This window comes from Lynx canadensis, chromosome D2 (genome assembly GCF_007474595.2).
Source record: "Lynx canadensis isolate LIC74 chromosome D2, mLynCan4.pri.v2, whole genome shotgun sequence".
In the NCBI taxonomy this organism is placed as follows: Eukaryota; Metazoa; Chordata; class Mammalia; order Carnivora; family Felidae; genus Lynx; species Lynx canadensis.
In genome coordinates, this window is record NC_044313.2 from 66,491,098 (window position 1) to 66,515,168 (window position 24,071).

The 24,071-nt window shown below is 37.2% G+C and overlaps 2 protein-coding genes across 2 annotated transcripts in view; one reads left to right on the plus strand and one right to left on the minus strand.

Annotated features, from left to right (window-relative positions):
• FAM13C (family with sequence similarity 13 member C) overlaps positions 1–17,346 on the plus strand; it is a 165,865-nt gene extending 148,519 nt beyond the window's left edge. Inside the window, 6 exon segments of the mRNA XM_030335007.1 lie at positions 2,377–2,458; positions 4,112–4,323; positions 10,281–10,376; positions 11,898–12,094; positions 13,693–13,794; positions 16,808–17,346. Of these exon segments, the coding sequence (XP_030190867.1) occupies positions 2,377–2,458; positions 4,112–4,323; positions 10,281–10,376; positions 11,898–12,094; positions 13,693–13,794; positions 16,808–16,931 (813 nt within the window). The 3' untranslated portion in view covers positions 16,932–17,346.
• Positions 17,347–18,788: 1,442 nt separating this feature from the next.
• PHYHIPL (phytanoyl-CoA 2-hydroxylase interacting protein like) overlaps positions 18,789–24,071 on the minus strand; it is a 106,788-nt gene continuing 101,505 nt past the window's right edge. The window contains exon 5 of the mRNA XM_030335008.1: positions 18,789–19,436. Coding sequence (XP_030190868.1) covers positions 18,902–19,436 — 535 coding nt within the window. The 3' untranslated portion in view covers positions 18,789–18,901. The remainder of the gene's footprint in view (positions 19,437–24,071) is intronic.

Consider the following 24,071-nt stretch of genomic DNA (forward strand, 5'->3'; position numbering starts at 1 on the left):
TAAGTTAGAAGGCTTGAAGATCCACAGCTTGTTAATGTAAACTTTCCATGCGATTTTAAAGCTGCCATCCTTGTGAGCTTGATTTAACCTCTTTTGAAAGCTCCCCCAGGAGTAAAGAAATAAAAAAAAATCATTTCAGAAAATGATTTCAGGCTTTAAAATATTTTGTCAGAAGAAAAAATCAGCCTTAAATTTTTCCTACGTCCTATTTGCAGTAGTGAGAGCTCATTTCTTTAGTAGTCCTTGGTTCTAGGGTTTTAGGCTTTTGTTCTTAACATTACTTCAAAAGATGATTGGGGCCAGGGAGTGTATTAAATGGGTGATGGGCATTAAGGAGGACGCTTTTTGGGGTGAGCACTGGGTGTCATATGTAAGAGATGAGTCACTGGGTTCTATTCCTGAAGTCAAGTCTACACTATATGTTAACTAACTCGAATTAACTAACTTGAAAGATGGTAACTGTATAGAGCATATCCAGTGACAAAGACGTGTTCCAGGTGAATAAGATGTGTTTACAGATCAGAAGGTAGAATTCTGTGAGGATTTTGTGAAACTAAATGTAAAACATTGGGTGTCCATACAACCAGGCTGTTACCCAAAGCCAGCATACTAATCTGTGTATCAGGGAAGAGGTACAGTGCATCATCCTAGCACATCATGGGTAGCACCAGGCTAAGCTGTTCGGGAGGTGTGTCCTTGTGTCACTGTCCAAGGTACTGAAACCAGGCCTTCACTCATAGAAAGCATCTATACTATCCCATCTGAGCTCCTGTAGGAAAAAGCCGCTGTTGTTTTCCTTCAATCGTTTCCATCTTGACTCAGACATATGTGGTTTTTACATCACTCTAGAAGTGACAGAACTGTGCCTTGTGTTTCACTATTAATATATTTATTTTCCATGTACATTTGATATGTACATTTGATGACTATGTCAAAACAAGCACTGTTTTTTCCTTTGAACCTAGGAGAGACACATTTCTCTCCCGATGCCTTTCTCTCACCAGAAACTTGCTAACGTTATACAGACTTAGTGGATGCTTTAAAAAAAAATATGGCACAGCCCCTAGACTTAGCCAATGTACATATTTACTTATCAATGTACATATTTCTAGCAATATTATAATTATGATCAAGTCATTGTAAACATTCCTATATAGTCTTGTATATATTCAATTTAAAGTAACCATTAATTTTCTTGAGTCTGCATTGAAGTTATCAGGTGGCTCTGATTTGTTTAAGAATGATCTCACTGATCTATGGGGATGGAGACTAAGTATGTCTATCTTTCTTTCCTAGTTTCTCCCCTGTAGAAAATCCACTTTAATGCTCTGAGAAGAAACCCAGAAATCAAAGTGAATGATTTGTATTAACAGAGTCATGTCCTTCTAAAATCAAAAATAATTTTTATTGCCACATCCAACTTTGATTAGCTACTTGGCAAGAGATACATACCCCTACATGTATGTTTGTTGGTGAAAACATATCCAGAATTCCCATGAAAGTCTGATAGTAACGCTATTACTATTGTCACCACCAGTCATAATAATAATATTTGTAATTATAGCTAACACACCTGTAGGGTATAGCATATTCCAGTAACTACTTTCACTGTTTTACATACATCAACTAATTTATCCCTCACAGCAACCCTATGAGGCAGATGTTGGTGTAATCCTCATTTGGCAGATGAAACTGAGGCTAAGTAATTTGACCAAGGTCAGACACATATAATTAAGTTTGACTTTAGTGCTAGCCTAGTAGGATATTGAGTGTATAAACAGTGAGATGATTAGAAATCTGGGTATCCCCCTGAAGTACTGATTCCCCAGACTATTGTCAGGTGTTAGACATCCTGGGGTCTCCTTTCTTGAGCTTGGTGGAAATGACTGATAGGAAATCTTCAAGGAAATCTTTGAGTTTGTTAGTATAAACCAGACAAGTTTTGGTCATAAACCTTGTTTGTGAGTACAGGCAAGGGAGTAAGCACTGGTTTGTATCAGTGCAGTCATTTGCGCTGATATGAAGAATGGCCTAGCAACCACATGTGAGGTGTGAGTGGACCACAGGGTGATTGATGGTCAGACTGTAGGGGACACTGGCATGGACAGGCTATATGAAAAGTGATGAGTGACCAGGCATGTTTAGGAACAATGCCCATGGAAAGGACAAAAGTGTGGAGGAGTTCAAGAATGTTTGCTTTGTTTTTCAGAACTAACTCTATCATCTGGAAGTTCTCATACATGAATTTCTCTCCCAGATTTATATGTTTCTGAACCATCTCTGTGTGTCTTGGCTGTCTAAAAATTTTGATTTTCCTTTCTTACCTTTCTTTCCCTTCCTCCCTCCCTTCCACCCACACTTTCCCCTCCTTTGTAGCCTTCACATGGTGACAAGACTTCTAATCCTGAAGTCCTGAAATGGATGAATGATTTGGCTAAAGGTCGTAAACAACTTAAAGGTAAGTGCCAGCCAAGAGTCTCTTTTTCCATAAAGGAAGCAGTTAAAATAGATAATTTGCTCCAAGATATTTTTTATTCTTTTCCACCTGTGCCCTCTTTAACCTCATCTCTTACGTAGATTGGAGGCTCCATTTTGAAATAAATGGTCCTGGGTCCCTTTCATTATTTGGCCCCATCTAATAATTCTCCTTACAAAGAGATTGAAGAACTCCAGACTCCAAAGAGAAATGATTCACTTCAGTGCCAGGAACATTTCAACACGTGGAGTATTAACTTCCCCCTAGGTTACTGGATTCTTGGATGTTAGAAAAAGGCCTGAACAATCATTTACTCCGTATACCCCATTGTACATATGAAGACATTTATGTCCAGAGATAGAGACAATTTATGTAGCTGGGAGGTAGTGAGCTAGATATAAAACTCAGTGCTCTTACCTCCTAATCCAGTGTTCTTCTTTCTTCTTTCTCTGGAGATTATGATGATGATATGAGTGTTAATTAACTCTAAAATCCATTTAAAAGGACTATGGTATTTACCAATAAAAATTTATTTGCCTCCTCTGGGGCACCTGGGTGGCTGGCTCAGTCGGTTAAGCGTCTGACTTTGGCTCAGGTCATGATATCACATTTCATGAGTTTGAACCCCACATCCAGTTCTGTGCTGACAGTGCAGAGCCTGCTTGGGATTCTCTCTCTCTCTCTCTCTCTCTCTCTCTCTCTCTTTCTCTCTCTATCTCTCAAAATAAAGAAACTTTAAAATATTATAAAAAATTAATTTTCCTTCTCTTTCCACATTCTTATTTCAATACTTAGATGTGGAAATTTTTCCAAATTTGTAAATTTTCCAAAGGTGATAAGGAACTGGAAGGGAATCTGAACAAAGTGGTATTAAACTGTAATGATGTTGCAGGTTTATAAAATATGCAATGTTTAAACATCACACCAGAGTGTAACTAAAAAACAAACATCAAACAAAGAAAATGAGCTCTGTAATTGAGAAATCAATATAAGTGGCCACCCTTTAGCATATTCTGAAATTTAATTCCATGATAATTCCCAAGTTGCTTTTTTACTTTTAGTTATTTAGGTTTATATAGAAACACATTGCAATAACGGTGAATCCTGGATTTTAAAAGATGACATTAGACAAAATTGTCAAGTTGGGGCTGCACTCCCATCTCTCATATCCTATCCCTCCTGTATTTCCTCAGATGTCTGCATGTGTAAAGCCTTACAGAAGTGCTTGCATTTACACAGGGGCTCTTAATGACACAAAACTTTCAAAACTCAAGTAAATGAACCAGTGAGTATAGAATTCCAGGTGTTGGGGTAGGTATTGGGTGAAATATTTGAGGGCCTGGTACCATCTTCCTCTAGATCTCATCCTCTGAAATTTAAACCACTGACTGACTTCTACACATAACCCTCAACTTCCATAAGATCCCAGTCTCTAGAGCCCTTTGTTTTCACACCTGAGTAGGAGATATGCTGTTGGTTCTAGTTATTAAGGCTGCCCTTGCCCTGTGGAAAGCTATCAGCAATAGTGTCCATTTCCACTGACTTCACATCAGTGGTGGGAATTTCTGAAAGGCTCTCTGCTCTTAAGCCCAGTGAGTCCCCCTTGCTCATGGTAACTCATGGCATTTCTCTTAGAACTAAAGCTGAAATTGTCAGAAGAACAAGGGAGTGCTCCCAAAGACCCACCTAGAAACCTGTCCTGTGAGCAACCTGCAGTCCCCAGAGAGAATGGGAAGCCAGAAGCTGTGGGCCCTGAGCCAAGCTCCTCTGGAGAGGACACTCCTGATACTGTGCTGACATGCCTAAAGGAGAAGACAGAGCAACTTCCTGCTCAGGAGGATTCTAAGGTACCTCACCATATCCTCACAGGTCCCAACATTCAATAGGATTCCAGAGAGATTATGGTTTTGACCAATTTGTAAGAGCACTTGGCACTACATAAACATCTTTAGGAGACTGGTTCTGAATTTCAGTCAGGTGACCTCCTAGCAAGTTATTGACCATGACCTATAGGTGTTGCCACTTAATTCCAGAATGTTATTCTGGAAGTTATACTATTGCATGCTGGTAGGAAGCAGATAGCAAAGATATTAGGGTGTATTATATCTACTTTCTCCCTTATTCCCCTAATAAATTATCAAATTAACCCAAGACTAGTATTACAATCCCATTTTACCATATATTTTATTTAAAAAATAATGCAGCTGGGATGAGGTATACATAGTAAGGAAAATGGTTTAGTATCTTATAAGATAGATAGGTACGCTTTTTAAGAGAGTGTTAGGTAAAAAGATGTCTAAAGACCTCAGTTTTAGTCTTTAGACTGAAGTCTTTAGACATCTTAGTTTTGAAATCTTTGTGAAAGATTTCACATCCTGCACATCTTCTCATCCTGTACATCTATGCTTACATTTCATTTATGACCAGGAACCTTCCTTGTAGTCCTTTCTGTATCAACTCTAAAAGTGGTATGATTGCCTTTAATTTCTTGAATAAGAGTTGTAGCTTGCATATCATAGCCCTAACTATGCTGTATGACATTTTCTATCTCTCATTTTATACTTTAGACCTCTTGAGTAGAATAGCTATTTGTAGCTCATGATCCTACAGTGTCTGTACATAGTAGGTATTGAATAAATGTTTGCTGAATGAATGGACAGATGAATGAATGAACTAACATATTTAACTTTGGAATCAAGTATTATTGATAATAATGGTGACTTTACCTGTTATATTGCACATTATATGGTCTTAATCATAGGTGACAACATATGCCAAATCCCAAAAGGCTCACCATATGCCCCTGGACTTGTTCTTTACATGGAGACTTGTGATGTACAAGCAGAAATGGGCCTTTGGCCACCTCTATTTTTATGAAATACTTTTAGATTAAAAAAAAAAACAATTCTATGTTGTAAGAAGTGAATAGGTTTTTATCCACTTGGCCAACTCATTCCACCCCACCAAAGATTCTGGATTTTTATGATAGTCAGCGGATAAGTGGGTAACACACACACACACCCCCCACACACACACCTAATTCTATGTTCTACTTGATTAGGGCAGTGAGGGATGAGTTAGGATTGGTAGAGTAGACTTAGATCAGGACTCAATGCTTCAATAAGCCACTTTCTAGCCATGTATACTTAGTAAGTGAATTAGTTCTCTGAGATTCAATTTACTCATCTATAAAATACAGATAATACCTACTTACATAATTATTGTGACAATAAGGAAAGATGCCTGGTGACTGGTGGGCAATCATTAATTTGCAAAAATATTTGAGTGCCATAATAGGCACAACAATGTGTTGTGAGGTATGATACATATTGGATATAATAAGATAGAGAAGCTATGAGGGTTACTGCCCTGATGAAACTCATGTACTTCTGAAAATTGGGATACAACAACAAATAAACAGCTCAATAAGTAAAATTATTAAAGATTTTGATAAGTAGTGTGCAAAGAATTAAACAGATAGTATAGAAAATAATGGGTATGCTTTCTACTTTATATAATGTGACTAGGAAGGCCAATAGGTGACATTTAATGAAGAATCAGCAGGCCAAGAGAGCAGCAAAAATCATTTTAGGCAGATGGAACTGCCAATATGAAGGCCTTGAGGGAAAAGATTGTGTGTACTTAGACTTCTGGGTCTGAGGGCTAGAGCACAGGATGGTATGAGATGTCAGAAAGTCAGACTGGGGCCCCTGACATAGTACCTTTTAAGTCTACCTAAAGTATTGGAAAACTGTTGAGTCATTGAAAGCAGGAAAGTGATATGGTGTGATTTACATTTAAAAGATACTTCTGAAATTTTTAAAAATATTTATTCTTGAGAGAGAGAGAGAGAGCAGGGGAAGGGCAGAGAGAGGGGTGTGTGTGTGTGTGTGTGTGTGTGTGTGTGTGTGTGACAGAATCTGAAGCAGGCTCCAGTCTCAGCTATCAGCACAGAGCCCGACGGGGGGCTCGAACTCATGAACTGCGAGATCATGACCTGAGCTGAAGTTGAACACTTAACGGACTGAGCCACCCAGGTGCCCCTAAAAGATCTTTGTTATTCCTGCATGGAGAACAAATCACAGGGGAAAATTCTGGATAGAGAAAGATGAAATGGGTGGTTTGGACTAGCATGAAAGCCTTGGGGATGGAAAGAAATAGACATACTCAAAGTATATTTTGGATGTATAATCAAAAGGATGTGCTGAATCATTGGATGGTAGGAGGGAAGGAAAGGAAGAATCCAAGATGGTGACAGGTCCATTTACTGAGATAGGGAAAACTACAGAAGGAACAGATTCAGGATGAGTGAAAAATTAAGAGGTTCTGTTTTTAACACGTTCACTTTAATATTTTTGAGGAATACAGTGACCAACCATCCCTGGTTTCCTTGGATTTTCCTGGATGCTAAAAATTTCATGTCTTTCAAAATACCCCATCCTGGAAAAATGGGGATGGTTGGTCACCCTACTGAGACATCTAAGTCTAATAGGCACATGAACAGAGAGTCTAAAGATCAGAGAAACATATTTGAGTTCTTTGGAAGTTATCTTTGCTTAAATGGCTATTTCTATTATTTTAAATGAAGTATCTGTTAAACTGTATAATAAGTGTCAGAAGCCCCTTCAGATAAAGCTAGCATCTCTGCAGTAGGCTAAAGTGAGGCCCTTTAAATAGAAAGCATCTGTAGTGGAATATGTAGCTCTCAATATCTAAAGCTGTAGTATTGTTCCTGGGTGGGGGGGGGGAGTTAAAATACCAAACCTGATAGTGGCTAGTCAGCTATCAGGTGGTTCCTACAGGAGAGTCCAAAAACCACAGAAGCAGCCAAGGGAGGATTGCAAATTTCCACAGTAGCTATATTATTCCTGGATCCTCAGTGAACTCATTAGCACTTGAGATTATCTGACTAGGTTCTATTTCTTTACACTCAAATTGACAGATTATTTTCATCTGGGGTCCTTGCTTTACTGTTGAAAATACTGTAAATATTAAAATTTCTAAGATGAAGAATTATTTCTTTTCTAGAGAGAACTTTATGAAATTTTCACATTTGGTGTTTAGTCAGAGTCCATACTAAAGCTGACAAATCCCACAGCATTGCCTTGTCAGTTCAGATACTGCTATAGGGTAATTTTCTTCCTCTTTTATTTATAGATGATTTTTGGAGGTAATAACTTCTGGGTCACAGGGTATCTATTCATTGAGCACTGTAAGTGAATGAATCATCCCTTAGGTATGACTGTGGTGCCTATTTATGTCCATTTCTTGTGAAAATCTTGAATTGGTGCTGGCACATCATACCCATTTTATTGCCCTTTCTCAGAACTGTAGGGTGGTATCAGGTGCATGGCACAAATTGAGCACTGTAAGTGAATGAGTCATCCCTGACTGTGGTGCCTATTTATGTCCATTTCTTGTAAAAATCCTGAATTGGTGCTGGCATGTTATACCCATTTTATTGCCCTTTCCCAGAACTGTAGGTGGTATCAAGTGCATGGCACAACTTACTAACTGGATGAGTAATGGCAGTTACTTCTGGCCCTTCACTAACTGCAGCATCTTTGAGGAGGAAAGCAGGTTTTTAAATATATATATAACTCATTTTATTTTAAAAAATAAAATGAAAATATAGTGATTAGTAGGTTGTTATACCCACTGGTTGTTATACCTTGCAGAGAGGGCAACATAAAAGTAAAGGGCACAAAAAGTAAGATCCCATCAAGTTATTTTGCCTACTTGTCATTTTAAATAATAAAACAATTTTTAAAATTGGTAATACTATCTCACATAGTTCAAAAGAAAATACAAATGGCCACACATTAAATAGATTCTTTGCCACTCCATCTGCTAGCTCTAGAGGTCTCCCATCCCCAAGCAGGTAACTATTGCGGCTAATGTTTTATGTGTACTTTTGGAGTTTCTATATAAAGCATATACAAGGGATTACTTTGGTAATTATTCTAAGAGTAAAATCAACTAATCAGAGTGAAAGATAAGTGCATACATTGTACATGGACCCTGATTTTCATCTGGCATCTTTGGACGATATTCTTCTATATGGCATTTATCATCCTAAGCTGCTCTTTGGTCACTATTTTCCTTTTAGGACAAAATTTAGCTTTTCTAGAATCCAAAGAATTTAGTAAAAATAAATAAAATTACAAAAATCAAACTGCTGTACAGAGATGCTAATAATAGTTAAATACATCATTTTTCTGAAGTTGCTTTCTATGAAATATAAGTCCCAATGAGATACTGAATAAAAAACATTGTTCATATTTTCTGAACTTGGATTGAGATTTTTTTTTCTCTATTACCTATTAAAACCCCATAAGATAGATAAAAGGTTTGTTTTTTTCATGGCAAGATGTATCATGACTAGGAAAATATTTAAGATGTTATTAGGCTGGAAAACGAAAGGGTCTTGTGGTTACTTAACCAATACTTAAATGGCTTCTACAGAGAGAGGTGATCTATCTTTCTACTGAAAATGAAAGTTCTTAGGTTATAGCCTATGGAATTTATATGAAGATTGTTAAAAATTAGGGTACTTTTGTTTTTAAACCTGAGTTGATATATTTATAGCAGGGAAGGGGATGTGTTGAGTACTGTGAGAATTTTTAAAAATATCTGATATAATTTTTGTCCTCAAGAAACTTCTAACTCATTTGGGCAGACAAATCTGAAACACAGTACATAGTTAAGGCCCAGATAATCAGATAGAAAAGTTCAGAGAAAAGGGAGCTAAATGTGGGCCAGAACGGTTCTCAACTGGGACAGGGGTAGGGTAACATGTGAATAACTAGGAAGTTTGAAAAATACACATACTTAAGCCATGTTCTTTTCCTTCAGGATCCCTTTGTGGGATCTGGAAGGCAGAGATCCAGAGAGCACCTTGGGTGTGTGTACTTTGATAAAAGATACCTGGGTGATTTTCTCTGTGCTATTTCTCCTGTTTCCTTCCTGCTAGTCGCTTAGTGAGAACCATCTGACCAGAGTGAAAAAATTGTGTGTAGTAAACATATAGCAAATTAATGTAGGATACACAGAAGGGAGGAAAACCAAGGCAAGCAGAGGTTTGGTCATTTTGGATGGTCACTTTGGATGGAGAGAAGGATGATAGTGGTGGTGGGTAGGTAAATAGAGGATTGATAGATAAATAGGAAGCTATTTAAATTTTTATGCACAGTGTGACCTGTTAAAAATAGTGCTTAGGAGAATACATATTTGGACCAAGAGTTTATGAAATCTTTCAGTTGGAAGGAACTTTGTAATTCCAACCTCCTTATTGTACAGGTAAGATAAGGATTCAAATAAGTTAATTGTCATATCAAAAATAGTTTGTGGCAGAGCTAGCCAGTAACCTAGTATATACTTCAAGCTTGTGATGAAGACCTGTACAAAGTTTGTGTTTGTGAATATAATCATGAAGATCCATATAAAATACATGTTTCAGAAGAAAAATCAATAGGTCTACATATTGTTTTTTAAGAATGAAGAAGTAAAATGACAGGCTTCTTACCATTACATATTTAGGATTCCTTCAGAAGCCTTAAAAACATCTTTCTAAACTTGGACCTATCCTTTAAGAAACTTTTCCTGGAAGAAAATTGGCATGTGCTTTAAACAGTATCTTATAATTGTCTTCCCTTTTTCTAATTACTGTTGCATTATAGTATTATTAATCCCTTACTTTGAGGCTTCAAAACTGTTTTGTTTTTTTTTTTTTGCCTGCTAAAAATACTGACATGCTTTCATTCTTGCCTGAGAAAGGAACAATAATTAATTTCATGTTTTTCAGGTAGCTAAGCAAGACAAGAACCTCATAAAGCCTCTTTATGACCGATACAGAATTATCAAGCAAATCTTGTCAACACCTTCCCTTATTCCAACAATTGTAAGTCAGCATGCTTGCATTAACTAGAAACCTGTACTTGTGCTTGGTATTGTTTAAGTAGGGAGGCAGCACTATGGCAGTGATAAAGAAGGCTTCTTGGCAGTATATGCTGCTAAAAAGGTCAGTTGTTATTTCACACAGTAGAAATAGATATTTGAGCCAAATATCATACTTAACAGGTGGATGATAATTAAAACTATTATGAAACAGGAATATATAGCAACTGCATTTTTTAGTTTATTTTGTGAGAGAGCACACATGGGAGGGGTGGTAAGAGAGGGGAAGAGAGAGAATCCCAAGTAGGCTCTGCACTGTAAGCATAGAGTCCAATGTAGGGCTCAAACTCACAAAACATGAGAACATGAACTGAGTTGAAATCAAGAGTTAGACACTTAATCAACTGAGCCACCCAGGTGCCCAGCAATTGCATTTTTGAGGCCAGTTTTAATATTTGCTTTAATTTCTTGGATGAGGAGAACAACTGATGAATTTCAATTTCATCATCTAATTTACAACACAGCTAAACCACACAGAGTCTTTCTATTCCGTGTGTTAATTTTTCTTCTTTAATAAGAAAATTGACTACATGTTCCTTGATACAAATGCAACATTTGTTTTTGGTACCATTTGACCATCACTGAATAAGACATAAGATTTATTTCAATAGAAAACATGGCTACTAAAATTGAGCTAGACTGTTTTTAATAAAGAATGATTTATGGGAATACAGAACTAGAAAGGCACCACAAATCCTACTCCATTAATATTAAAACAGTCACTTGCTCAAGATATCAGTATAAAAAGGAATAAACATTAACAAATATACATTTAAGTATGCTGGACTACATTTATAATTTCACAATTTTCAAGACAAACACAATAGTGATTCATAATCTCTAAAATGTTCCCATTAAAGAAGCATGGTTTAAAATGGGGTATGATTTTCAGATTTCCTTGCAAAAAATTCTTTTGGTTGTGGTAAGTATTAGCAGAACAGGTTAAGGAGTAATTCCATTTTGCTTTGGCCTTCATAGAGCTCTTCCCTGAATTTGTCAATTTTCTGACTATCCTCTATATCTGAATGTGGCCCACACCAGGACCTGATTTGGGGTATTTCTGAATAACAAATGGTGTCTGAAGTCCACTTCATCCTAACCCATGTAACTGTTGTGAAGCTGGGGTCCAGGTCTGAGTGAAAGGGAGGAACTAGTAGGCAGTGCAGCCAAGAATGGGACCATATCCTAGATTCTGTGCCTCTTTGGTCCAGCAAAAAGACAAACTTGCTGAGCATTTTAGCCCAGCATTGGGTGGGGATGGGGTGCTTCTTTGATCATTAACTTCTGTAAGTTTTTTGATGCAACTGAGGAAGAGTCACTCTTGTTTGTTTCCTTCTGGGTTTTCAGTGGTACAGGGATCACCTACTCTTTTCATGGTGTCTATTTATGGTTCCTCTTCCTGTTTTTGCTTCAAGAGTCACTTAGCATTTTTGTGACTTCATTTAACTCTGCTTGTGATAAGCAGGAGGAAGAAGACTCTGATGAAGACTGTCCACAGGGAAGCCAACAACCTTCTCTGCCAGATCCAGCATCTCACCTGCCTACTGGCGACCACCTCACCTTCTCTAATGAGACGGAACCTATTAGGGTCCTGCTGTCAGATGAAAAAAAAGAAACCAAACAACCAGCCCTATCCATGTCCAATTTACATGAGGCCACTATGTGAGTGTGAATCTTAAATATGGAGTTTCTTTTTAACTCTTTATAGTCTGAGATACCTTACATGTGCCTACAAAATTCACAAGAGCTGTTAGATTCTCTAAAAAATGCAACCTACCAGAGAGCAGCCTAAAAGCATAATCTGGTTGTTCTCTTTATTGGAGAATTGAGAAGACAAAGCCATGAGGAACCAACACTCTCAATAAGGTCCTAAAGATGCCAAAAATGTTAATGTTCAGTTTCCTCTAGTTGCATACCTTTTCAGCAGGTTCTGGCACCAGTCTAATTCTCAGCAGTGTGTGAAGCAGAGCTGTCTTTTGAAAATGCTAGACCAAAAGGAATTGGGGTCCCATGTGGTTCAACATTTGTCAGGGCCTTTAGATAAGATGGTTTCTCTAGCCTGGGAATCACCTTGGGTTTCAGTAAATGAGCTGCCCTTTTTCTCCTAATGGCCCTTCAGGAGCTATTTGTATTTTCATTAGTATTATCATTATTGTTATCATTACCATTATTTAGTAGTTGGCATTTCTCTTCATCATTTCACTTTCTTTGGTTTGTATGTTATAGGCCAGATTATGAGATTTCCTTTAACATGTATTACAGTGTGGTGAGTGTATACCTCAAGATAGGTATGGAATCCACCCACATATATGAGGTGAGACTAAGGACTAAGTTGTAAATTGGGATTTTAGTGTGTTTGTAGAATCAGTTGGTACCACAACTTCGGCTCAGAGAAGTAACCCATTTGGAAGCAGAAAATCCATCTTCCTTCTGCTCTTGTTTTCTTTCTTTTTTCTCTCCTCTTTCCTTTCCTTCATTTATTTGTTGGTTGTTTGGTTCTTAAGCAGCTTTTGAGGGGTGTTAAGAATATTTTTTTTAATGTCAATGTATAATTTCAGGGCGTTCAGTCTCTGAAAAAATGCACAAGTTCCCTAGATAAAAATTCCTGCTCTAAAAGTATATGCTTTGTCTTAGTAGAATGAAGTGAGTAGAATTTTCAGTGTAACTCTATCTTCACTTTGGGTCTAATTTCATTCCCAAGGTTTTTGCCATTTTCCCCATACTCTACATTAAGGATGGAACTTGTTTTAAACTCTCTTCCTCTTGTGCCTCTTAAGTCTAGTCTATCACCAAATACCAGTGAGTATTCTTTTAAAATGTCTCCTTTTCCCTCATCCATTCATATGGTCATTACCCTCACCACACTCCAATTTTTTTTTAAGATTTTATTTTTAAGTAATCTCTACACCCAATGCGGGGCTTGAATTTACAACCCTGAGATCAAGAGTCACATGCTCTACTGACTGAGCTAGACAGGTGCCTCACCCTAACCACATTTTGTAATGGACTTAGTCACTCAGTCAGCTTGCCTTTTTTCTCCTCTCCTTTCGTTCTTTCTCTTCTCCTATGACATTGTTTTCATTCTCTGCTTATGTGCTTCCCTATGATTAGGTTCTACATGTACTATATTTATTCAAAAGATACTTTTAGGCAGAACCCTTCTGTATCATAGTATGATTTGCTGAATAGATAAATCATTTTATGATGTCTCAATTATGCCAGAGTTTAGTAATGGCAAATCCATATTTTACTTGGTATAGGCCTGTACTTCTTGACCATCTCCGAGAAACTAGGGCTGACAAGAAGAGACTTCGGAAAGCCTTAAGAGAATTTGAAGAACAATTTTTTAAACAAACGGGAAGGTAAGTTGGGCAAAGATTTTTTTTTAAGCAAGTATTTCCTAGGGAACTATCATTAAGAATGAGCTGGAGTTTTGGGCAGGAACGTGAATTTATAAAAGATATAAATAATTTCAATAGTGACTGAGATCTAATGCAACATTCTAATAGTGCCATTATTAGGTATGTTTTATGGGAGGCTGTAGCCATCAAGTATGACATAAGGCTTTAAAAAAATAAAGATGAATTGCAAAAATTCCTAACTTTGCTTTATAAATCTCTTTATAATTATTGAATTTATCTAAAACTTTAAGAAATCTATTTGATTTTTTAACCCATATAATTTGTTCTTGATTAGTTTCACAAATTATTCCCCACTTCATTAATTCTTCCTTTGCTTTAAATATATCTTTTAAACTTCAGGATCTATCCTTAATTATTTATTTTCAGGATTTGGTCAAAAGTTCATATCTATTCTCTCTATCCTTTAAATAAATGTTTAGCTGTATCCTCTATTTGTCTATTTTTGTCAACCCAAGTCTCCATGTGCACTCCATCAGTTTCCTCTAAATTTGGCTATATTGTCAATGTATATATAACTTTTATATGTACTATATATATATATGTATTATATATGTGCATGCATATATATATATATAATTATGAGATTAAGGATTATGTGTGTGTATGTATGTACATATATCATGAGATTAAGGATTATTGATCTATGTAAGAGAAAGAAGAAAAATCATTTGCCTATCCTCAGCCTGTTTCCATGGTTGTACAATGAAATGACTGGACTTCCTGGAATACTTTGGGAAGGTATAATTGTCATGTGGGATGTCAGTATTAAAAATAATAAGGTGTAACTTTCCCAAAGTCACAAAGTTATTAAGGTGGCAGAGGTGGGAGTCAGTGATACACTGGCCCCTTGATATTCCTCTCCATGTATGTATCTGCCTCTCGTGATTTCTTCCATTTCAGCAGACTGAGGGTTGACCTAATGGACAAGGGACTATTTTCTAAAACACCCTGAAAGAGGTCTACTCACCTCTTAGCAGTTTCTCCATTTCAGTCCTCCAGAGCTGTGTACTAGGATTTGACCTATTAAGTCAGAAACTTATTGTACTTAGCAAATACAGATGTAATCCAGTTTGTTTTCGGCCTGGACTCCAAATTTACCTTTCTGCTGTTAACTAATCTACTGAAAAATGTTATGTGGCTGTTAAATTTAGAATATAAAACATAATTTTTCATTTTCTTTTTTCATTTCCATTATTTTTCCTTTACAGAATTTCCATACAGCTTTTACATTTACATTTTTTTTTACCTATATGAACCCAGGAGTCTAAAAATTTTGAGAATCCCCCTCACCCACCAGTATGCTAATAGTGGATTACAAACAAAGTGGATTACAACTAAAATCAAAGGGTTAAATGGGTAGGAAATATGGATCTTAATCTTTTCTCCTAAAACATTTTATTAGGAAGTCCTAATCCTATCCATATGGTAAAATAACCATGCAAATGGAGTACTAAAAAGTTTAAGTTACTATAAATGTTCTTGGTAATATTTGCCAAGCAAAAGGATTAATCATATAGATATGACATTAATATTTTTGAGCCAGGAACTGTATTAAGCACATTAGCATGTTTTACATAATGGGAAAACTGCTTCAGGAAATACTTAGCAAAATTTTTCATTCTGGCCAATGCACTCTTCTTTATCAGCCAAAATGGAGTATGCAGGACCAGGGAAAAGTTACATGATGGATTACTAGTGTTTCCCTATAAATTAGACCATTTCTTCACTTATATATGTTTATACAAGTTAAGGTGGTATTAAATTCCCAGATAAAAGGTTGGTCCATAATACAGAATGGAGGCAAAGGAATTGTTAAATAACTTAGGCAATATTTAATAGAAACCCTGTCTTTAGGTTTGTGTACTCTTCTGAGTTCTGTACTAGAAATTCCAGGGCAATGTATAGTGGTGTGTCACAAGTAGATAACTACATTCTTAGGAAATCTTTATACTTTCACTATTTTTTTTATTTGTGAGAGATATTTCTTTTATCAGTACTAGGAAAATAGAAGGAACTATAGGTAAAACATCAAGTGCTTGCGATTTACCTATATTCAGCCATACTAATATTAGTGTTTATTTTCAGTAGCAACTGTGGTACTTCATCTGTTTTCCACCCCTTATATTTCAAAGTCATGAGTGAAAATGTTCTAAAAGCAATTGGTCATCTTATCAACCAAGGAGACAAGGGCCATCTAAGATCCTGAATCAATTACTACTCTTTAGAAAACATATCCTGGCAACATGTTTTTGTGGGAAGGAATGGTTTTAACTCCAGATGTTACCCAAACATTCTTCAAAGTAAATGGCAAGAACACATAGTAGTTAGAATGCAGATGTATAAACTGTGCTTAGATGTGTAGCCTTAGAATTAGTGTGCAAAGAGAACCACTGCAATTCAGACTCCCATAAATTCAATCCATAAACATCCCCTTGATTCTACTACACATTGGCAGAGATAGGTATTATAATTTAAAAAACTTGGAAATATTTCATATTTATAAGATAGCCAATGAGCTTTTTTTCCCCTATAACAATAAATTTATACATTCTTTTAATTTATGTAGTTTTTTAGGTTGAATTTTGAACAATTCTGACTGTCAGGGCTGGACATTCTGCACAAGTATGGGACTTTGGCATGAGTAACGGTAGAATAACTAAAGAATGCCTTGAGTTGTGGTTTTTGTTTTATTCCTCAGACCTTTTTACTTGCTCCATTGATATATGTCTGAGCACTGGATCATATATCTGCAAAACACCTATGACATTTTCTATTATATAAAAATCCAATAACACATGAAAGAGGGAGAGTGTGAAGGTGGAAGGGAAGGTAAAAAAGACATGATGCAAAAGCCAAGTGGAAACATCCACCCTGTACTTTCTCATGTAAAAATTATAAAAGGATTTTTAATGACTTGATTTATTATGAGCTAATAGTCTTTCCTGTTTTGCAGAAGTCCACAAAAGGAAGATAGGATACCGATGGCAGATGAGTACTATGAATACAAGCACATAAAAGCCAAACTGAGACTATTAGAGGTCCTCATCAGCAAGCAAGATGTGGCCAAAACCATCTGAGGTTCAGGAAATATTTGTGCTCACTTTCAACCAGGATAAGGCCAAGTTTCTTTACCTCTGACATTCTTGCTAAGTAGTTTTGACATACTGAGAATCAAAGCACTTTAGTGGTAGTATTAGCTGTTTTTAAGAAGGGATGGCAAGTGTAATTATAAATGAGGATGGAAGAGTTAAATGGGGGAAATATACTAACAATATAATTGGAAAAATTGCTCCATGCCAAGGAGAAAACACATGGTCAGTATAATTATTTCAAAAACCATCTTAATATTTTATCAAATCTAAATAATACTTGTTCAGTGGGCCACTTGTTAGGAAAAGTCTATTTTGTGTCCAAAAACTGCTTATGTTAAAGTGTGGAAAAGAGCATGATTTTTAAAAAATCAATAAGGAGGGAAAGAAACTTTTCTTTTTATGTAGGAAGGAATATGGCTAGTAAGAATTTAATATATTTAAAACTTCTAATAGATTTTTAAGTGATAAAAAAATCTACCTTGTCCCTTAAGTCTGCTAGGCTATCAGTAAAGCATACTAGAATGTGTCACTGCTAATTTTTTATTTCTATATAAAAATAGCAGATTTTACCTGTTATTTTAGATTTTACATTTCTGGTTACCAAAGTTCATTCTGATAGCATGTACTTTGTGAATTAACTTTGTCTATAATGACAGATGTTTATATTAAAGTAAACTATTGTATTAAAATTTAAAAATAGGTATTTTGGGATAGATTCGTGGTCTGCAGTATATAATTCTAATGTGATCATAGTTATGATTGCTAATCTTTTTGTTTACTATAAGAGTATATAACTATTTTTCCATTGGGAATATGCATTTTTCTTAATGTTCCAAAGTCTGTACTTTGTATAGTCACAAAGCTTTCTCATGAGTTGTAGGTATTCTTCATCTTGCACAAAATCTGTAAATTGCTGACACCTTGGAAAAGAAAGCTAAATATTTTATTTGCTTCATCAACTTTAGTGCATATGGTTTTGTGTTATTTTGTACTAAAACATGCGTTTATTATTTTGCCTTTGTAAAAATAAGAGGTCAACATTTTCTCTCTTGTAACAACCATGTTTGTATTTCTGTTTTCTGTAATGTTTAAGCATGATGTTGAACAAATTCACATTTTCATATAGTTTGGGTGGGAAGAATATTGACTTTCAGAAGTAGAGTATTTCAGAGGCTTACTGTTTTCTCTGTATTTACCTGGTATTTTATAACTTTTATGAATCAGAATGATGTCCTTCATAAATTTGTTTAATTGAAGTCATCTACTTGTAACAGGACAGATACACAACTATTTGAAGTTTACAAACTACATCTTTGATAAGGGAAATGGTTTCATGACATGTATACAATTGCTATTAAAATGTAACTCTATATATTCTATATGATTGTAAATATTTTATACAACAATACAAATAAAATATTTTTCTATTATATTTATTATGTTGAAACACAATAGTTGTTTCCTGTTAGCTAATATAAATAACATAAATAACACTGTCAAACAACAAGTTGGAAGTGTTGACAATTCTAGGCTTCAAGATTTAACTCATGCTGCAATTACACCCTTTCATGCGGTTTGCAGTTATCCCAATATTTGTTCAGTAGATTAAAATGAATGCATATTTAAACACCATTTATAAGCTGTTATTTTGTATTTTGCTAAAGCATTTATATAATTGTCTTGTTATGTTTGGCATAAAGGAAAAATAAAAACATTGCAGCATCTAGGCAATAAAGTGTCAGAGGAGAACTTTCATCACTGAAAGTAATGGGAAGGGCAGGGAATAGGAAACACTAGAACGGCTCTGAATGAAATTTGAAAAATGGCACTTTGCTTTTGGTGATAGCGGCATGTGCATGCTTCAGTGGAAAACATCTGGTGATGAGAATGGACAACAGAGGATCAATGCTCCTAAGGGAAGAAAAGGGACTGAGTAAGAATAAGAAAAGTGGGCATTAACGTCCAACACTGATATTACAGGTTTTGCAGCTGGGATCTTTCTTTGCATTTGCAGTAGACAAACTCATGAGCTGATGACCAGTGATTTCTGCTACAGTGCCCAGAGAAAGATCCACAGGATCAGTGTAAATGACTTCTAAAATGACATCCTGGGCATGGTGGTAAACCAGCACCCCATCTTCTTCTGTGCAGGTCAAAAATTTATTATCCTTGGAATTTAGCTGAGGAAGGCGCTGCTTACAAAATTCATCTCCTGGTGATCCCACAGGGGCAATAACAAGAATCACATAATGATAAGCAGTGTACATACAGTAGAAGTCCCCAAAGTATAAGTTAGTATTGGGGTTAAAAAGTTTTTCTGCTGCAATCTCAAACCTGTATCTTCCGTAAGGTGAATCCTGGGGTGGTTTCCCAGTATTGAATTCAGTGCTGCAGCTGAAGAAGATGCCTTCTAATTTTCCACTGATAGGAGAGCCATGGCTACCACTGTTATCCTTGACAGATGGCTGCATAGCATTCCCATGATGTTCTCTGCAAGAGAAAAGAAATGATCATTTCTTGGTATAATAGTAGTAAAGCTATTGATTTATATGCAGATCTTATTGGTGGTTGGCCTAAAAGTCTGATCATCCTACTATCAGAGCAAGGAGAATCCATCTTTTGACCTACTTAGCTTTTATGTACTTTAATGCTAGGATGTTCTTCTACAAACCTTGGAGGTCTTTATGTAATAAATTTCCTGGCCAGAAAAACTGAACTGGAATTAGAAATCTTACAACTGAAATCACATCCATTATATACCTACTGGGTTTTAGAAGTGGCTTTTTGAAGAGAAAACGAGACTAACAGTATTGGTTAGTTAAATATACTGAATGTTTCTTTAAAGTATGCCAGAAATTTAGTCCTGAGTACTGTCCATGTATATTGGTACAAAAGCGTTTTATTTTGTTTTTTAGGTTTTTTTTCCCCCAGGGTACTGTTTGCTAATTAGGTCCTCTCTCTTGTGTTTTTCTTACAACAGAGCTGGTTATTCCTCCTTTACCATTCCCCCAGTTCTATTCTCCATCCTTCTTGCCTTCCACTGTGAGCTGGGACTCTATCATCCAGTTCATCCTTGTTCCTTGGTCCCTTCCATTTCAGTTCTGCCAGTGGGGGCACCAGCATATCTGGGAGAGGAGGGAGTAAAACCTTGAGTGTGTCATCTTCTACTTTCTCCATTCTTCAGAACCTTGTGTGGCGTGGCTGGATTCACCTGTACCACATGTCTCTATTTCTCCTATCAGATGTACTCTATCCCCCTTCTCAAGAATAGTAAAACTTTTCAATTCTTGATAGTTCTTGTTTGCTTTAGCATTCCTTATTGTTGCCTTCACCCTGCCTATACCTTTGTGAATGGTGCTTTTGTCAAATTTTCTCCAGAACTCCTACTAAATGTCCCTTCTCTTTCTTGTTGGGCCCTTAACCAGCAAGACTTGGGATGAAAATTACAACCTACTATGCAGGCATGAGAAGGTTCCCAGTCAGCATTCTTCTTCCTTTTTTTTTTGTTCTTTTTGCTTTCTATTTTTTTTAAATGTAATTTGTTGTCCAGTTGGCTAACGTACAGTGTATACAGTGTGCTCTTGGTTTTGGGGGCAGATTCCTATGATTCATTGCTTACATACAACACCCAGTGCTCATCCCAACAAGTGCCCTCCTCAATGCCCATCGCCCATTTTCCCCTCTCCTCCATCCCCCTCCCCATGAACCCTTAGCTTGTTCTCTGTATTTAAGAGTCTCTTATGGTTTGCCTCCCTCCCTCTCTGTTTGTAACTATTTTTCCCCTTCCCTTCCCCCATGGTCTTTTGTTAAGTTTCTCAAGTTCCACATATGAGTGAAAACATGATATCTGTCTTTCTCTGACTGACTTATTTCACTTTGAATAATAGCGTCCAATTCCATCCATGTTGCTGCAAATGGCAAGATTTCATTCTTTCTCATTGCCAAGTAGTATTCCATTGTATATATAAACCACATCTTCTTTAACCATTCATCAGTTGATGGACATTTAGGTTCTGTCCATAATTTGGCTATTGTTGAAAGCACTGCTATAAACATTGGGGTTACATGTGTCCCTATGAATCATCACTCCTGTATCCTTTGGATAAATTCCTAGTAGTGCTATTGCTGAGTTGTAGGGTAGCCTTTGGGTCAGTGAGGTGTGCTCAAGATCTCCCCTGACTATAGTACAGCAATGAGACTCAAAGGCTGCTACCAAGGAAGCTTATTAAAATGCGATTCAAAGTAAGACCAAAAAACTGTCTGTCACATATTAGAATACACTAGAAAAATAAATGATGTATGATATTCCAATTGGACCCCATATTTTTATTCTTACTGTTCTTCCTTGCCTCCTGATGTTCCAAAAATTCCTTCTATTATCGTTTTCTTCCTTTTTCAAAAACTTAAAAAAACTACAATGGTCCAAAATCTTTGGAGGGCAACAAGAAGTTCTAAGGAAAGTTTATAGCAATACAGGCCTATCTCAAGAATCAAGAAAAAAATCTGACACAATCTTACTTTACAACCAAAATGAGCTAGAAAAAGGAGTACAAACAAAACTCAAACCCAACAAATAGGATTAGAGTAGAAATAAATGATATAGAAACTAAAAAAACAGGAGGACCTGGGGAAGATGGTGGCATAGGAGGATTCTGGGCTCACCGCGTCCTGCTGATCACTTAGATTCCACCTATACCTGCCTAAATAACCCAGAAAACCGCCAGAAGACTAGCAGAACAGAGTCTCTGGAGCCAAGCGCAGACGAGAGGCCCACGGAAGAGGGTAGGAAGGGCAGAGAGGCGGTGCGCGCTACATGGACTGGCGAATGGAGCCGGGGCGGAGGGGCAGCCCGCAGGCCAAGCAGAGACGCCATGTCTGGCTTGCAAAAGCAGAGGGGCCAGAGGGAGTGTGTTCAGACACCAAGCAGGACTTAACATCAGGAAGGTTATTAAGTTAACAGCTGTGCTCGGAGAGCGGGAAGGCTGGAGGACAACAGGAGGGAGAGTTGCTAAGCCCCGGGATGACAGAGCTCAGTTTGGCGGGGAACAAAGGCGCTGGCCAGCTCCATGCCCCTCGCCCATCCCCCAGCCAAAATCCCAAAGGGAACCAGTTCTTGCCAGGGAACTTGCTTGCACCACGCAAACACCCAACACTGTGCTTCTGCAGAGCCACACCTCCTGCAGCAGGTCTGACTCCCTCCCACTGCCTCAGGGCCCCTCCTGAAGCGGATCACCTAAGAAGTGAGCTGAGCCTGCCCCTCCTGCCCCCGGGCACCTTGCCTATCCACCTCACCGAATATGCCACAAGCCTGGCAGTGTGCAAGTAGCCCAGACAGGCCACGCCACCCCACAGTGAATGGAGAGGGGAAGAGAAGGTACACACCAGTCTGACTGTGGCCCCAGAAGTGGGCAGGGGGCAGACATCAGGCCTGACTTCGGCCCCACCCACCAAGGCCAGTTATTCAAGACAGAACAGGGGAAGTGCCCTGCAGTTCCACACCACTCCAGGGACTATCCAAAATGACCAAACAGAAGAATTCCCCTCAAAAGAATTTCCAGGAAATAACAACAGCTAATGAACTGATCAAAAAGGATTTAAACAATATAAACAGAAAGTGAGTTTAGAATAATAGTCATAAAATTAATCGCTGGGCTTGAAAACAGTATAGAGGACAGCAGAGAATCTCTTGCTACAGAGATCAAGGGACTAAGGAATAGTCAGGAGGAGCTAAAAAATGCTATAAACAAGCTGCAAAATAAAATGGAAACGACCATGGCTCGGATTGAAGAGGCAGAGGAGAGAATAGGTGAACTAGAAGATAAAATTATGGAAAAAGAGGAAGCTGAGAAAAAGAGATAAAAAAAATCCAGGAGTATGAAGAGAAAATTAGAGAACTAAGTGATGCACTAAAGAGAAATAACATAAGCATAATTGGTATTCCAGAGGAGGAAGAGAGAGGGAAAGGTGCTGAAGGGGTACTTGAAGAAATCATAGCTGAGAACTTCCCTGATCTGGGGAAGGAAAAAGGCATTGAAATCCAAGAGGCACAGAGAACTCCCTTCAGATGTAACTTGAATCCATCTTCTGCATGACATATCATAGTGAAACTGGCAAAATACAAGGATAAAGAGAAAATTCTGAAAGCAGCAAGGGATAAACGTGCTCTAACATATAAAGGGGGACCTATAAGACTCGTAACAGATCTCTCTTCTGAAACTTGGCAGGCCAGAAACGAATGGCAGGAGATCTTCAATGTGATGAACAGGAAAAATATGCAGCTGAGAATCCTTTATCCAGCAAGTCTGTCATTTAGAATAGAAGGAGAGATAAAGGTCTTCCCAAACAAACAAAAACTGAAGGAATTTGTCACCACTAAACCAGCCCTACAAGAGATCCTAAGGGGAATCCTGTGAGACAAAGTACCAGAGACATCGCTACAAACATAAAACAGACATCACAATGACTCTAAACTCATATCTTTCTATAATAACACTGAATGTAAATGGACTAAATGCACCAACCAGAAGACATAGGGTATCAGAATGGATAAAAAAACAAGACCCATCTATTTGCTGTCTACAAGAGACTCATTTTAGACCTAAGGACACCTTCAGATTGAGAGTGAGGGGATGGAGAACTATTTATCATGCCACTGGAAGTCAAAAGAAAGCTGGAGTAGCCATACTTATATCAGACAAACTAGACTTTAAATTAAAGGCTGTAACAAGAGATGAAGAAGGGCATTATATAATAATTACAGGGTCTATCCATCTAACAATTATAAATGTCTATGCGCTGAATATGAGAGCCCCCAAATATATAAAACAATTACTCACAAACATAGGCAACCTTATTGATAAGAATGTGGTAATTGCAGGGGACTTTAACACCCCACTTACAGAAATGGATAGATCATCTAGACACACGGTCAATAAAGAAACAAGGGCCCTGAAGGATACATTGGATCACATGGATATGACAGATATATTTAGAACTCTGCATCCCAAAGCAACACAATATACTTTCTTCTGGAGTGCACATGGAACATTCTCCAAGATAGATCACATACTGGGTCACAAAACAGCCCTTCATAAGTATACAAGAATTGAAATCATACCATGCACA